General features: G+C 39.8%; 1 protein-coding gene across 1 annotated transcript in view; it reads left to right on the top strand.

The window, feature by feature from the left end:
- The window catches only part of fras1 (Fraser extracellular matrix complex subunit 1), a 245,586-nt gene that overhangs the window by 215,082 nt on the left and 13,418 nt on the right, over positions 1-17,086 (top strand). The window contains exons 47-59 of the mRNA XM_063898177.1: positions 721-845; positions 4,282-4,422; positions 5,024-5,251; positions 6,524-6,637; positions 7,575-7,725; positions 9,977-10,136; positions 10,285-10,453; positions 11,366-11,612; positions 13,268-13,612; positions 14,200-14,360; positions 15,899-16,046; positions 16,147-16,352; positions 16,444-16,600. Of these exons, the coding sequence (XP_063754247.1) occupies positions 721-845; positions 4,282-4,422; positions 5,024-5,251; positions 6,524-6,637; positions 7,575-7,725; positions 9,977-10,136; positions 10,285-10,453; positions 11,366-11,612; positions 13,268-13,612; positions 14,200-14,360; positions 15,899-16,046; positions 16,147-16,352; positions 16,444-16,600 (2,352 nt within the window). The remainder of the gene's footprint in view (positions 1-720; positions 846-4,281; positions 4,423-5,023; positions 5,252-6,523; positions 6,638-7,574; positions 7,726-9,976; positions 10,137-10,284; positions 10,454-11,365; positions 11,613-13,267; positions 13,613-14,199; positions 14,361-15,898; positions 16,047-16,146; positions 16,353-16,443; positions 16,601-17,086) is intronic.

Raw genomic sequence — 17,086 nt, 5'->3', positions numbered from 1 at the left:
TAGCAATTTATATGATGATTTTTGTTTAACGTCCTGTATGAAATGAAATGAGAGAAAATGTAAGTTTGGAGATTTGGAAATCTTTTTTGACACACTGTATATCAAATGCAACCATAAATATCTTAAAAGAATCACACAAAAAACTTAATTGGCTCCTTTCTGAAAGAGTGACGCAAGTGTCTTTAAGCTGCTAGCCATAACAAATCAGCAGAAATGAACTCCTGTGATGCAAAATATGTTTCGGTTCTTTTTTTAGACAATTGCTTTTAGATTCATGTAGAGTCGTGTTTGATCGCTGCAATCAAACCTGATTACATTTCCCACTGAGTTTTAAGAGTGAGGAGGAGCTGTAGCCTCCTAAACAGCCTTTACTTTAACTTCACTGATTAAAAGAAGTAAAGCCGATAAAGAGAAGAGAAAAGACACCGTGTGTGATCTGAAACTAAATTGCAAGGGTGGGGGTGTGGGGGAACCAAACAAATTGTAATCATTAATATAAACCAGAGTATTGGTCCGAAGAGAGTTGACACTAGAATCCAGTACAAGACAGAGTGTTAGGATAACAACCAAATGTATAAGTAATGCAAACTGACTGTGGCAGCATGTGTTTCAAGAAAAAGGTGGATAGAACGGATGTCTTATTAATGTTTGGAGTGTTTTTGTCTGCATACTGTGAGTGTGTGTACGGTGTTTGTACAACTATGCTTCTTCTCTGTCCAGGCACCAGAATCAGCACATTTACCCAGGCCGATCTGGCATCGCGCAGTATCCAGTACGTCCACACCAGTGAAGAAGAGAAGCATGCTGACCAGTTCTCATTCACTGTGTCGGATGGAACAAATGAGGTAAATAAGAGGGTCAACTCTGGGGAAAGTATTTTAGGACTGGTTAAAGGTGGTTAAGGTCTGTTTGGTCACATAATGAAGGAGCTCAAGAGGCTACCTTGAAGAACATATTGATGTTAAATTTGAACGTATGTTACATCACATATATTAGTTCCACAAAGTGAGGCACTGGTAGAGTTCTTATAAGGAGAGTACAAGTTGTATTGTTGCATCTTTCACGAGGAGTTGTCCACAACCGAAAACAAAGGGGGCCCAGCTTGGTTCCCTGGGGTACACCTTAACATTAGCACCTACGGCCCTTCCAAGGCTAGGATGTATTAAATATAGCGGGGTTTTTTGTGGATTGCAATATTTAGAAACGTTGTCCCATCCCCCTTCCCCACCGCACACACACACACAAGCTATGTTTTCTTTCATTACTGTGTGTTTTGATGTCAATTTGTTTATGTGTTCTTTCACCATAACATTTTTATACAGCCAGGTGCAAAGGAAGTTCCCACAAAATCGCCGGCTCAGTGAACACATTCCAATCACATACAAGTTTAGGACAAAACTACTCTGTTCTAAGAGGAGAGCCTGGCATGTACGCACTTTGTGCTTGAGCATCTTTTAACAATAACACACCCCACTTCACGTACGTCTGGGTCTTTCAGTTCTCATGCAGTGTCCATCCTGCACATAAAAGCCCATTCAGAATGCTTTGTTATTGGCCTTTTTGTTGCAAGACTAAGCTTTTTGGCCTAAAATATCTTGCACTCCTTTTTATGAATGGATTACTAAAAGTCTTCTGACCCCAACACAGCAATTACATTTTAATATAAAATATAAAAATAAATATATATTAAATCTAAGGAACCCAAAGCTTTCAGAGCGGTGAGGAAGTGGTACTCTAGCCCTTCCAGCTCTCCTCCACCCCAGTTTGCCTCATGCATAAATCTGCCTTGCTAATCCAGACTAATGAGGACCACAAGGACTTGAGTAAACATGTGAAAAAGGTCATTTGGCCTTCACGCCTGACTGGCTGCAGTGTGTGTGGGCTTTTGTGGCCACTGTAGTGGTAAGTGCTTGTGAAGTGGCTCATTGCTTTTACTTTTGTTAAAGCTCCTCTATCCAGTTGGGAGGCTTTTGCAGTTTTTTGTTGGAAAAGAACGGCATATTAATAACTGAAAAGTGATTTGCATTTAAGTTCAGTTATATTGAATTTTGGTGTGTAACAATAGCAGAATTTTTTACTTGTGTGTGTTGAAATGAGGTACCTCAAGGGCATACTGGTTCATAGTCTCTGTTATAACAGCATTTGGCTATTTCAGTAATGTTTCCTGGTTACACAGATATGTTAACTTTTCGTTGAATCTGGCTTGACTAAAACATTCATAGTTAGTGGGCGATTTTATTTTATCTATACAGCACTCATTCCTGCAATCATCATTCCTCTTAATAGTGCTATATTGTAAATATAAAGCCAAGTATATTCAATACATTTTCATTAGCTACAAAAACCTGTTTTCAGCTTTTTGAATATGCTCTTTTTTTTAACCAGATAATCTAATAGGTTTCAAGTATACACTATGTTAGGTGAATAATTTACATGTTACCATATATGCAGTGTTGTGCCAGTTCACAGCTTTTCTGAACTAGTTCAAGTTCAGTTCATACATGCTCAAAGTGAACAGTTCACGTTCAAAGTTCACAATTTTAATTCTGAACTAGTTCAAAGTTCAGTTCATTTCACTTTTTTCGTGAGATATTCAAATAAATACTTTTTTTCACACTACGAGCTAGAAATCACTATACGTTCTTTGAAACTGTTCATTGTAGACATTTGCTCATAACACTGCTATTGTGGGTTTCTTAACAGGTGCTGAAACTTGTAGCAATACAGACAAGATAGACCAGTTCTATACTTAGTGCAATGAAATCTACTAGCATTCAATTAAATAAAGAATATATAATATGAAATATGAATATATTATTTGATATATATGATATTATATATACCTATGTGTGTGTATGAAATGAGCAAAACTCTTGAATTGCATTCACACTGGATGGATGTTTTAATTCAATGTGCCGTTTCAAATTCGAGAAGGACGTTGTCGATGTCCTAACTTGTTTTTGCTGCGCAGGTGGACACATCTTACACAGGAAGGAAAGATTTTTGCCGTCGGGGTCTTGGTTTGCAAGAGTGTAAAATTGTTTTAAATGTTCGTGAGGAGAATCGGAGTCCGTCTCCGTGCCATCACTTCCACTAGCCATCTTGTTTGTTTTTTTTAAATCGCAGCGCTTTCTCTCACTCTCGTCATTGGTCTCTGTATCTCTCTCTCTCTCGAGCCTCCAGCCCTCCGCGCTCTCGGCGTTGCTATGCCTAAACCGCTCTGCTGCAATTCATCATGGGTAACGTCGTGCGGAAGCCAGTACGTTTCAACTATTCAACTCAACTATTCTCAGCCTCAGCAATGCATTGCGCATACAGTGCCAAAACTATTTCTGCGTTGATACATGATTTAAGCGGCACCTACAGGAGGGAGGAACTTTCTCTCTCGTTGCGTTTCAAAAGAGAAAACAGATGTCACTCAGTTTTCAATGGAAAACACATGCCAACGTTCATTTACAGTGATGTCTGCCGTTCATGACACATAATGTGAACTAATTCACGTTCAAGTTCTTTATTGAAAAATGTGTTGCGTTCAGTTCAACGTTCACGAAAAAATGAGCGTGTTCAATGAACGCGTTCTTTTGAACTCGTTCACGCACAACACTGCATATATGTTTATTGAATGCCAGTGTAAGTGATGGGTGACAAAAAACAAGAGTTCTCAATTTGTGCAAATTGCATTCAGCTAATGTTTATATTGGGCTTTGTGTGAATGACAATAAATATGGTACAATTATTATTATTTTGGTTTATCCTAAAACATGTTTACAAGTTTAATGGTCCAAAAACACTTATACTTATAACTGTCTATGTCTGTCTGCTCTGATTGGTCCATTTTCTCAGGTCTCCTACGTCTGCGCTCGTATCTCTGCATTGTCATTGCAGCCTATGAAAGATGTTTACGTCACGTTCTACCTATATATCTGAAGTTGCAATGTCATCTGACAGGATTTCTGACTCACAGATTTCTTATACAATTTAGACCTGCTTTATTTTATAAAAGACATGGAAATATAACTGATTGCTATTTAGGTACTTTGAGACTTTAAACAAATGTGAACCCATTGAAAAAGTAAACGTAAAGGGACACTTAATGTTTCACTGCAGTTACAAGTAATATTCCCTGGTAACTAAAATGAGAGATGTTGACATGGAGATGGAAGAAACTGAAATTAAAAATGAAATGAATCCAAAAGTCCTTGGTGTGGTAACTATTTGGAAAGAGTTGCACGCTTTCATTACTTAAACACGGTTTCATATTTTCCTGTGTTTTATCTCCAGGTTGCCCAGACGTTCTACATTACCATAAAGCCAGTGGACGACTCCCTGCCACTGCTCCAGGTTCCTGGCATGAGAGTCCAGGAAGGAGTGAGGAAGACCATTACTGAATTTGAGCTAAAAGCCACTGACGCAGACACTGAGGTAACACACACAAATCCCTGAAAATCTAACAACTTTCATCATGAGTTTATTTATTTATTTCACCAGTTTAGCAAAGAGTGGGACCCCCAAATGGTTGTTGGTGATCATCCACTAAGCCGGCCAAATTAAGCTGTGTAAGCTTCTGTTTATAAAACCAGCTTTTCTCTTCAGCTTAATTTTCTCTGGCAACAACATCATAAAGGCTATTTCCTTCTCTAGCCCCAGACACTCATACACTGTTAATCCCAAAAATCAGCAATCTTAAATCCAGGTTATCTCCTGTTTATTTTAGTTTTTGTTTACTATCTGTGAACAACAAAGCCTACGTGTACTGCAATTACAAATATCCCTGCTTTCACAGGAGGACATTAAAAAGCAACCAAGGTGCTTAAGTGGGTTATTATTTTATTCTCGAGTAAATGTTTCCTGCAGTTTGGTTGTTAAAGTTGCAAGAAAATAATAATAACTGTTATTTATAAAGCAGAGAACAGAAGTTGTTTTTAAAAAGGAAATTTGACAAACATGTACTTTCACCTGAAGATCCTCACTGCTCATTACAACTCTTTCCTCTCCCTCCATTGTTGCTGCCAACTACCTCCAGGCGGAGTCCATCGTCTTCACCGTTGTCCAGGCTCCTCGCCACGGCACCGTTGAGCGCACGAGCAACGGCCAACACTACCGGCAGACCAGCAGCTTCACCATGGACGACATCTATCAGAACCGCGTCAGCTACAACCACGACGGCTCCAACTCGCTCAAGGACCGCTTCTCCTTCAGCGTGGCAGATGGCACCAACCTGCTCTTCATGGTGGAGGAGGGCGGAAAGGAGGTGGGGGCGTGTGTGTGTGTGTGTCTTTGTGTCTATGTGCGTTTGTACGTTGACATATTTACCACAGCAAGAGCGTTACATTTGCAGATTTGTGCTGGTGTGTGTGTGTGTGTGTGTGTGTGTGTGTGTGTGTGTGTGTGTGTGTGTGTGTGTGTGTGTGTGTGTGTGTGTGTGTGTGTGTGTGTGTGTGTGTGTGTGTGTGTGTGTGTGTGTGTGAGGCAGCATCTTGACATATTCATTTCAGCTAGATGATTGAATGAGTAGAGTTAGCGTGTGTGTGTGTGTGTGTGTGTGTGTGTGTGTGTGTGTGCGCACGCACGCTCTGACCTTTTTATGACGGGAGGGGTGAATCAGCAGTTTGTGTGTGCTCTTATGCTACCATTTGTGTGAGGACTAAGAAAGTGACACGTTTTAAAACACAATTTTTAGCCGTGAGGCCATTTTTGAAAAGTAAGGAAATATTTTGGAAAGTGTAGACACATTTTGAAAGGACAGCATATTATAAAAAGGGCCTTTTGGGGGAAAAAAAGGACATGAGGGGAAATGTGAAGACGTTTGGGAAAATTGACTCTATAGAAACAGAAAAATCTTTAAACAGAATTTTTTCTGCCTAATAATCTTCTCAAATCCCCTTGAATCCATCTTCCCAACCACTTCAATAGCTCATATTGTAAACTATACAATCAGTGGTCTAGAGTGCATTAAATGGGGGGTAAATACAAACATGTGTGTATTGTCAGCTTTATGGTGGTGGTTATAAGCAAGCCTCAGGGTGAACAGACTGCGACACTTGTCAATGAAGTCATCCCTCTACCTACTGTCACTACAAATAGTCTATGTGATTAAACTGAATGACGGCAGGCAGGTATTGATATCCCTGATCACACAGACACACACACACTTCTCTTATGTCATTGTCAGCTCAGAAGACGGTTTGTGGCTTTAATGCTGCCGGTGTTTGAGGGTCAATTTGTTCCCACTGGAGCTGCCTTGTGATTAGATAATGTACACACTCCTGCAATACATTCAAATGGCTTTCTTCAAAGTTGGCCTGAGCAGAATCGGTGTGAAGACTGGCTGATCCTATAGGGGGGTAAATCTATAAAGTATTAAGCTGCAGTGCTCGTGTTTTTGCCATTTGTCAAAGTTGGTTTAACTTAAATACGAAGATGTTATGCTAAACAGGTAATGTTGGGAATAAAAATACTTTTTGTGAGTGTCTGTTGAAAACTTAAAAATGTGGTTTTCACTTCGACTACTTTGGTTTTTCAGATTGTAACAGCTGCTCCACAGAAGTTTAAGATCGATATTCTGCCAGTTGACGATGGCACGCCGCGTATCGTCACGAACCTGGGACTGCAGTGGTTGGAGTACATGGACAACAAGGTACACAACGTCCTCTATGTGAAAGTCTGCTTGCTTATTTTCATTGTGATGTTTAATGGCAGTAGGGGGAGTAATGAACCCTGTGATGGAGATTAGCTTTCTAATTAACCTCTCAAAGTGTTGTTGTTGCTGGTTCCTATTGAAGACTGGTTTCATTGGATTCTTTAGAGATGAAAAAGTGTCAATGAGCAGGAGTATTGCAGTGGTCTGGGTAAGTCAAGAGGAGAACGATTTGACTGTGCAAACACAGATCTGTGTCTTCGTCAACCAATCGTAGTTAGATATGAAAGATGTCATTGTGACTGACAGAAGTGCAAAGAGAAGCTCTATCACTGTGTACTCACTATGTGTAATTTACTTGCTCCCCCTGCTGGTTCAAACACCACAACACAAAGCCACCTCCGGTTTCAATAGCAGCGCTGTCACATTGTTTATTCATCCTCAGGCTGTGCTGTATTTACTATGCAGGTAATTAAGCCTTGGATGTTTTATTATTGACGGATATTAGCATAAAACACTTAACTTTTGCTGGTTACTGGTTTAGATCCCTAATGTGTAGAATTTGTAGGATTCAACATTTGAGGAAAATTTATATTTTAACTTTTGGATAATGATGTGAACATATGACAAAACAATAATTGCGAGAGGGAAATAGAAAGTAAGGAAAAAAACAAGAAAAAGTCAAGGTGAGAGTGATAAATCAAGCTCTCATTTGAATTGGACATTTGTACTCAGTACTTACAAAAGCTAATCCTAAATTCATGAGGCAAATGTCCAAGGCAATTACCAAATGTATTATGCTGACACATAACTGTCATCAACAGAAATACATCTGGGCAAAAAGGCTTTGCAAATAATGTTTTTGTAGTCACAGCTACAGTGAAAATGGTTATGTGGTTGTGAAGCAGGTCAGTCATTTCTGTTTAACGTCCATCAGGCCACCAACCTGATCACTAAGAAGGAGCTGCTGACCATGGATCCGGACACTGATGACGGACAGCTGGTTTATGAAGTCACCACGGAGCCAAAGCACGGCTTCCTGGAGAGCAAGCTGAAACCTGGCACCCCCATCAGCACCTTCACACAAGGTACACACAGGCTTTAACTCTTTTCAAAAAACACTATATGACGTACCTTTGTATTTCATACTGTTTGACCAAAGAAAAAAACATATTTATACATTTCTGTCATTTATTTCATTATTTGTTTGTGAAAATACAATTTCTAATGTTTGGCTTTGAAAAAGCTAGCAAGGCTTCTGATTTTATCCTGGGTGCTCCCTTTCCTATTTACTTTTTGAGTTTTGGTGTGTGAAATTCAACTCAATTTCAGGTTTTATATTTGTATTTTGTGCCTCTACTTTAATGTTCAAAAAGCTCTTTATTTTTCTCATACTGCCTGTACTGCAGCACCTCTTTTCACCCTCTGTCTGAAACCAGAGCCCAGTCTGCTCTGATTGGTTAGCTGGTCGGCTCTGTTATGGTTGGTCCCTCCCCTTAGCCTATCTAATACAATGTGTTGGAGCCCTAGCCAATGGCAAAGGAGTGTTACAAAATGATGTAACTACTGTATGTTACAGAAGTAAACAAAGGAGTCCAATGGAGGCGTTTCAGGAAGGGGGGGGGGGGTTGTGTGTGGGAGAGAAACTCCCTCTTGAGGGAAATTTGGGATTTTAGCTTTTGCAGATCTTTTACATGCACAAAAACACATTACACATTACAGGAAAGGGAAAACCAAAAGCATAATAGGGCCTCTTTAAAATGAGGCAATATGCGCTTGTGACCCCAAATCCCAAATTATGAATAAGTATATAAGTATTATATGCATCGGTAAAAACTTGAGACCTATGCTCTCCGCGTTTTCCTCACTGGAAGTTTTGTTTAAAAGCACCTCAGCATCCAGCATCCAGTTTCACCTTGACCACATTTTCATTGACAATGTACAGTTCTATTCAGCTGTGTTCCCATCATGAGCCTGCTTATCCTCACCTCCAGGCTGCAACCGGGGATCACTGCGTTTTTTTGTGAAGTGTTGATCCCCCCGGGCTGGAGTGCGGCTTGCAAACAGTCACGTTGATGGGTGGTATTCTTTATTCTGAGCTTGTAAACATCATTTCCTTAATGATTACAAATGTAAGGCAGCTATAATAAACCCCTTCCCTGAGAATGTGAATATAAACGGCGGGATTTATCAACATTTACTCTCCTTAGTCTGAGAATGTTTTAAGATTCAAAACACACAGTTTTGAGCCTGTGCAGCCCCATTAAGTCTAATATCGATTCATCACTGCAAGTGTTTATACTAAACTTCTTAAAGGTCATCTGCTCATCTTTCACAGGGACTCATCCTTTCTTCTGGCTTTCAGCTCTCAATTACAAAGTAATACTTTTTCTCCAACCTCCTCTGGAATGTTTGAATGGGCAGGAATTGTGATCCAATGATGATTTTCATCTTCATTTTCAAATTTGAACTCGAGTAATGGAAAGAGGCCAGAGGGTGCAAATTATATAGGATCATTATTTCACAGGAAATACATTCTTTGCAAAGATTTTGACTATTAAGATTCAATCCGTGTAGAGACAGTCTGTGACGTGTTGCCCCCTGCAGACAGCCAGGTCAGAGTGGCATGCTGGGTAAAGATCACTGCTTCAGTCTCATAGATACAGCTATAATTCTGGTTTTCACTGTTAAGTACCTGCTGTAGTGTTTCAAACGTTATTTTCAAAAGTATATCTCTCGCATTCTGCATTCAGCTCTTTCCCAATAACAGTGTCTCCATCCCAATTGATCCTGAAAATATTGGAAAAGAGGAGAAGAACATTTTTTAATAATTCAATGTTTTTTTGATTCGTTTTTAATTTATAAACTTGTATCTTTACAGGGCATTCACAAGAATAATGAGACACAATCTTAACAAAAATATAGGGGATAAAGTACAATATTAACAATTAATTATAATATATAGTTAACACAAATATAACGGACAGATCATTAATCCTCATAGGTACATGGCAATCTTAACAATTAGCTGGAGTTGTAATGTTGGCGTTGTATACTAATTTTCCATCTTTCTTAAGAAATGAAATGTATTTTAAATTGTCATGGTTTTTGTTTTCTATTTGATTATTCTATTAGCTATTAATGAATTATGGATACTCTGGTTTCTAGGAAGAAGTAAACATGTTTATTCTTGATCTGTTCTGCTGTTTTTCAAGTAGTAAGATATCTCAGAGTAATACAAAAAGTAGTGGACAGTTCTCTAATAGATTTTCCCTGAAGCCACTTTCACAAAGGAATTCTATGCTTGATCATTAATAAGCTGACTTTGATCGCCTGTAGCTGATATCAACCTGGGTCTGATCCGCTACGTGCTGCATCAGGAGAACGTCCAGGAAACCATGGATACCTTCAAGTTCACAGTCAAAGACAGCAAACCAAATGTGGTCAGCGACAATGTCTTCCACATCCAGTGGTCCCTCATCAGCTTCAAGCACAAAAGGTCCGTATTTTCCAGCATGCGAGATGTACCTCAACTGTTTCCGAAATAACTTGGCTCAGGAACTCTTCTGATAGTTTTCTAAAAGTCATACCAGTCAGCTCCTGCCCAGCTTCCGTCAGTAAAATAACTTCCTGTGATGGTTCCACAGCTACAATGTCAGCGAAAAGGCCGGGACTGTAGCGGTAATGGTCAAGCGAACAGGAAACCTCAACCCGTACGCCATCGTGCTCTGCCGCACCGAACAGGCCAGCGCCACCTCAACCAGCAGCGTGGGGTCCCGTCCAGGCCAGCAGGACTACGTGGAGTATGCTGGACAGGTAACCAGGCAACACTAATGTCAACATTTTTTTGATTTATTTACATTGTTAATATTGTTTCCATCTTAGAAAAAAAAAAGAGTCATAGCTTCAACCTTCCTTTGATTCTGGCTTCGACCTGATCTTTTGTGTATAGTTATTACAAGTTCAAATTAAATAAAAGTATCAATGATTTGGCAAATTCTTCCAAAGATGATTTTTTGGAATTCGTGTCCAATCATTTGTCTCAAAAACTAACTATCCAAGAGCATTGGACCACTTTTTAGATTGTATCTTATTGCTGTCAGACCCACTTTAAACCCCAACCAGGAATATGTTGTAATTAAGGGTCATACCAATTTTCACTTTCCCAAAATATATTTTTTTCCATCTAGCAAATACATTGAACCTGATATTTCTCTCCACTTTACCAAATATATTTGTTTCTAAAGCCTGACTGAAACAGAGTTTTTTACACTCACAGTCCACATGCTAGCACTAAAAGAGAGTAAACAGAACAGCTGCTGATCATTGGCCAAAATAAAGAATATATAAAACTCAGGTTTTCCCATGCCTCATGGTCATTTTTATCAAACTAATTTTTTCAGTTCATCAAGTTTTACACACGTCTTGATATCAAAAATAAAAAGCAAACTATTCAGATGCAAAAAAAAGATAAAAATCCACAAATAATGACTTTATCAACAGCAGTGAAATAGGCTCCTTGTTTTGTTTGGTCTTTGTAACAAATCTTTTTACCTTTGGATTATACTGTATATTATTTTTGCCACCTTGTTATGACATGCACGTATCATGTGAAGAACACAAGGGCTTTATATTTACTGTCCTATGTTTTTGGATTTATACTCATTTGATATTACTCCATGTCCAATCATAAGCATAAACCCTTACCGCCCTCCTGTTCCTTCACAGGTACAGTTTGATGAGCGTGAGGACACCAAGGTGTGCACCATAGTGATAAATGACGACAAGGTGTTCGAGGGAACTGAGAGCTTCCACGTGGAGCTGAGCATGCCCGTGTACGCGCTGCTGGGCGGAAACACGCGCGCCATCGTCAACATCAACGACACCGAGGACGAGCCCACCCTGCAGTTTGATAAGAAGACGTACCACATCAATGAGAGCACCGGATTCATCCACGCGCCCATCGAGAGAAAAGGTAAAGAGCACTGCGCCACATCCCTGGTATGCTCTTTTTCTTGTAACCACTTAATTAAGAAGGACTGCTCCCCCGGTATCTTGTCACACATTTGACATGTTTAGAAATATTTTCTGTATCTGCTTGTTGCAACCCTTCTTTGAGGGACCGTCGCCAAAAGTTGAAAAAGTTCAACTGCAGCTGCTCGCACCGCTTGTCATGTGAAGAGGAGAAAACAATCATATTCGTCAGAGCTATCTTAAAATATTAGTGTACGGCAAATATAGAAGATAATTTCATGTTAGGTCATTTGTAGTGCAGGTTTCTTGAGTTCCTGACTTTAAGATCCAACCTGTGTGATACATATAATCATTTTATGAGCTGTGCTGCTTAAATGTCACACAAGTATTAATATTCTCTCCTATCGTGTCTCAAGTGCCAGTGTCAGACACACACACACACACAAACTCTACAAAGCAGAGTGGAGAATAGCAGAGACAGGAACACCATTTTCTAGGGAATACACTGAAGCAGTTCAGATGGTCAATTCACAACGTAAGGTGAGACCTGCTTCAGCTCCCCTGAAAAGTCGGCACAAGAGTGGACATCCAGAGCCCAGCCGATGTGATGGCGTCTTTTCTTAATGTTGTATTTACATAAGTATTCCTGATTAGACGGATTTGAAGATAAACACACATTTTCTGCACAGATCTTATTTTACACATGTACCTTTATTTCAACTTGGCTAAATATTATCAATGTGTAAATAAATATCTCCTTATTTATAAGGTCAAAGTAAAAAAGAAAAAAAGAAAAAGTGTTACAGAAACATATTGAATGTACAGCCAGTGTGTGAAGCAGGTCTAAATTCTTTACAGATCCCAGTTATCAAACAATTCGTCGGTTTACAGAAAGAAAATCACCAAGATGTCTTTTTATTTCATAGATCACACATAAAGCAGAAACACTGAATGTTGTCGGTCATAGTTTTTGACACATGGCGCATATGTACATGATATATGAGATATATATTTCAAGGAATACAAGGTGGCATTATAGGCATCATTAACATTTCTTATTAATAATATCAAAAAATTCTCAACAGATAACCCACACACTTCTGAGTAAAAAAAACATTTTAATAGTAAAATATTTTTAATAGCAATAGACCAAATCTCTCAATACAATAAGTTATTAAAAACTATAGAATTAATAAATAAAACATTATAAAAAATAAGATTGAAAGACCAATTCAAGGAGGGATGTAAAAGCTTATCTAAAAAAATGTCTTTTCTGCTGTTGTTTAAAAATGTCGACTGAGTTTTCCTGTATAATATTTTGTGTTAGGCTGTTCTCAATTTGGGAGCTAGTGGACAAAATTGCTTTTAGGGTGAGTTAAGTAATAATTAAAAGGCCTGCTGGTGAGGCCCTTAGTATCAGTAAGAACTGAGTGTGCCAGACCATTAAGAGCTCGACAAACCAGAAAAAGGATTTCAAAATCAATTCTATAAGACTTTTGGAACCAATGCAGTGTAGTTTAAACAGGAGGTATTCGCTCTCTCTTTTTCTGGATTTTGATAAACACCTGGCAGCGGAGTTCTGAATTAATTGTAGTTTTTCTCGTTAAAAATGCACTTGTGCAGTTGTTACCCTCTCCTGCCTCATTTTCCCTTCAGGTGACACCTCCAGCACGGTGTCGGCCCTCTGCTACACCGTGGCAAAGTCGGCGCAGGGAAGCAGCCTCCACGCTCTGGAGTCTGGCTCCGATTACAAGAGCCGCGGCATGACCAACGACAACCGGGTCATCTTCGGCCCTGGCGTCAGCATGTCCACCTGCGACGTCAAGCTCATCGACGACAGCGAGTACGAGCTGTCGGAGGAGTTCGAGCTGGTGCTGTCGGACGCCTCCGATAACGCCCGTGTGGGGGAGGTGATGAAGGCCAAGGTTGTCATCGACGGACCCAACGATGCGTCAACTGTTTCTCTCGGGAACGCCACCTTTACTTTCACCGAAGATGCTGGTATAAGCAATTACATTTTCGTGGTCTATGGGTTTCTTTCTTTTCTCTAACCCCAACAAAATTCTTTGAAGTTACACATCTTTTCGTTCGTCATTACAAAGCTTTATTAATTAGGATAAATGTGAAAAACTCACCATGGGGAAATTAGGAAAGTGCGAAAAGAGTTACAAATTGGCTGTGGATAGGGTGGTTTAATAATTGCTACATCCAAGATCCAAAGGTGATGTATTTGATTTTAATGTCACTACACATGAAACAGAATAAGCTGCTCCCTAAACATTACGAAGCGCATTTGTAGGAACGAGACACGGCCCGATTTCCTTTTAAATTGGTCTGTACATTGCAGTCTGTCCCAATTATATCTTTCATTTATTTTTGAGCAGGCTTTGAAGTGGGTAACACACATTTCATGGCCTTTGACAAGCTACAGCTCTTCATTGTGTTGACATTAACATTGTGCGATATTGTCTTTAAAAATGTTGGGGAATCTCTTAAGGCAGCATTATTACTTAAAAGCTAAACTCATTTGTTACTCAGTATTAACATTATGAATTTCTAAACCTTCGTTTCATTCTTATCTCCTACAGGCACAATTGAAATACCAGTGCTGCGCCTTGGCAGTGACCTCTCCTCCTTGACCTCTGTGTGGTGTGCCACCCGACCTTCAGACCCCCCCTCAGCGAGCCCTGGAGTCGACTACATCCCCAGCTCCAAGAAGGTGGAGTTCAAACCTGGGAGTACCGAAGAGGTGAAGACTGAGACTTCTGACCTACAGTCCAGATATGTAGAAGTGCTGAATCAAAGCCAGATGGATTCAAATGGGATTAAAGAAATATCCTGTTAAAACGATGAAATATGAATATCTTTGCATGGATAAATGTCAAAGAACGTCTGAAACAACACGAAGAAGCATTTCGACAGTTTTAATCATTCCTATCCGTTGCATTTTAGAAATTCTCCGTGAATTTGAGGGGAAAAATATTGAGAGTTTTGAAAATGGACATACTGTAGGTACACTTTGTTCATACTTAACAAGGAAATACACTGACCGGCCAAAAAAAAGGTCACAAGCCTGTGGGGGCAGTGCTATGATCTGGGGTTGCTGCAGTTGGTCTGGTCTAGGTTCAGCAACGTTATGTGCCCAAAGAATGAGGTCAGCTGACTACCTGAATATACTGAATGACCAGGTTATTCCATCAATGGATTTTTTCTTCCTTGATGGCACGGGCATGTTCCAAGATGACAATGCCAGGATCCATCGGGCTCAAATTGTGAAAGAGTGGTTCAGGGAGCATGAGACATCATTTTCACACATGGATTGGCCACCACAGAGTCCAGACCTGAACCCGATTGAGAATCTTTGGGATGTGCTCCCGTCATCAATACAAGATTAAAAAAAATTAATGCAAGACAGAAATAAATGTTGTGACATTGCAGAAGCTTGTGGAAACGATGCCACAGAGAATGCGTGCCGTAATCAAAGCTAAAGGCGGTCCAACGAATATTAGAGTGTGTGACCTTTTTTTTGGCCGGGCAGTGTATTATTCCAGGTTCATATCTGTATTTTGTGCCTCTGCTCTGACGTGTTTACATGCTTTTTGGTTAAAAAAGGCTCTTTATTTTTACTCCTTTCACCTTCTGTCTGAAACCAGAGCCCAGTCTGCTCTGATTGGTTAGATATGTCCCGCCCCTTGGCATGTTATGTACAATGTGTTGAAGCACTAGCCAATAGCAGCGCAAATGATACATAGTGATATCACTGTGTTATGGAAGTAAAAAAAGGAATCCGATGAAGGCTTTTCATGCAGGGGTTGGGCGAGTGTGGGGGAGAGATACTCCCTCTGGAGGGATCACAGGGATTTTTGCCTTTGCAGACCATTTAATGCAGAAAAACCTATATCACACACTACAGGAAAGGGAGAACCCCAAAAGAATAATAGGGCCACTTTAAATGTATGTATTGCACAAGAATAGAAATTGAAGTCTTGTGGATTTTTTTTTTTCAGCTCCGCAGCTACATAATTGTTTCAAACGCGATCTTCCATTATAAAGTGTGAATACATTTAAATTTACAGTCAGCTGGTCTCAAACTGCACTCGTATGGGCTTTAAATTTAAGGGAATTGGGACTGATAATTTCCTTGAAAAAGTCTTGAACATAATGCCTGAGAATGTATGGGTATCCTGTAAACTAAAAACAAGCTGTTCTTCCTGCAAACCTGTTGAAACACAAACTTGGCACACAGTAGTATCTTTAGAAACCTGACTGACACTGTTTTTTCTACAGACATGCAGTTTGACCATTATGGACGACATCCAGAACCCGTCCATCGAAGGATCCGAGTCGTTTGTGGTGTTCCTCAGTTCTCCTCAGGGTGCTGTCCTCCAAGAGCCCTATGAAGCCAACGTCGTCATCATCGACACCTTCCAAGACAGTAAGTACACACAAGAGCATTCCTTTAAAATCAAATATGCAGAACTCTTACATCTCGCGTACAAACTCAGCCTTCTCACAGCCATCGTCCCCTCTCACAGTTCCCAGCATGCAGTTCCAGAAGAGCGCTTATACTGTCAAGGAGAAAGACAACGTCCTGCACATCCCCATCATCCGCACCGGTGACCTGTCCTTCAAGTCATCTGTGCGCTGCTTCACCCGGACCATGTCAGCCATGGTGATGGACGACTTCGAGGAGAGGAGGAACGTTGACGAATCACGCATCACTTTCCTCAAAGGAGAGAAGGTATATTGAATCCTAAAAGTTTATACAAAGTAGATTAAGTCTGTTTGTGTCAGTCCCTTTAAAATATTTTACTTGATTGTTTGTTTTCCAGGTAAAGAACTGCACCGTGCACATCAACGACGACTCTGTTTTTGAGCCTGAAGAGGAGTTCCAGGTGCATCTTGGGACACCACTTGGAGACCACTGGAGTGGTGCCATGGTGGGCGCTAGCGACATCGTCACCATCACCATCACCAATGATGAAGATGGTAAGATCATAGGATATACAACAGTAAGCTTACTGGTGAATAGATGAATTCTGACACTTACTACACCTATATTTTTGTTTGCCTTTTTCATGATAGCCATGCTTTTTCGTCTCATTGTATTTTATTAAGAAATTAGAATATTGTTTGTATGTTCTTTGAGTAAAATCTCCCTTAAGAAAACGTTTTGTATTCACATATTGTATCTGTTCTGATGAATACATCTTTTTGCAATGTATCCGATAATGTTATTTTCTAAGTGTTGGATATCATGTTGTCAACTATAGGTGGAGATGCAGTCCCTTTCCCCACCACATTTATTTAAAAACTCTATAAAGTCAGCTTTGGCATTTAGTTTGACGTGTTTTTTTGTATATATATTTTTTTTGTAGAATATATATTTTTTTAATCATAACGTGGTCAACAATATATCTCTTTACATGGACACAAATATTCATATTTTTTCTTGTTAGGTAGCAGCAGACTTTT

Source organism: Eleginops maclovinus, chromosome 12 (genome assembly GCF_036324505.1).
Source record: "Eleginops maclovinus isolate JMC-PN-2008 ecotype Puerto Natales chromosome 12, JC_Emac_rtc_rv5, whole genome shotgun sequence".
Taxonomy (NCBI): domain Eukaryota; kingdom Metazoa; phylum Chordata; class Actinopteri; order Perciformes; family Eleginopidae; genus Eleginops; species Eleginops maclovinus.
The sequence above is the reverse complement of the archived record's forward strand: the minus strand, read 5'-3'. Positions and strand labels throughout refer to the sequence as shown.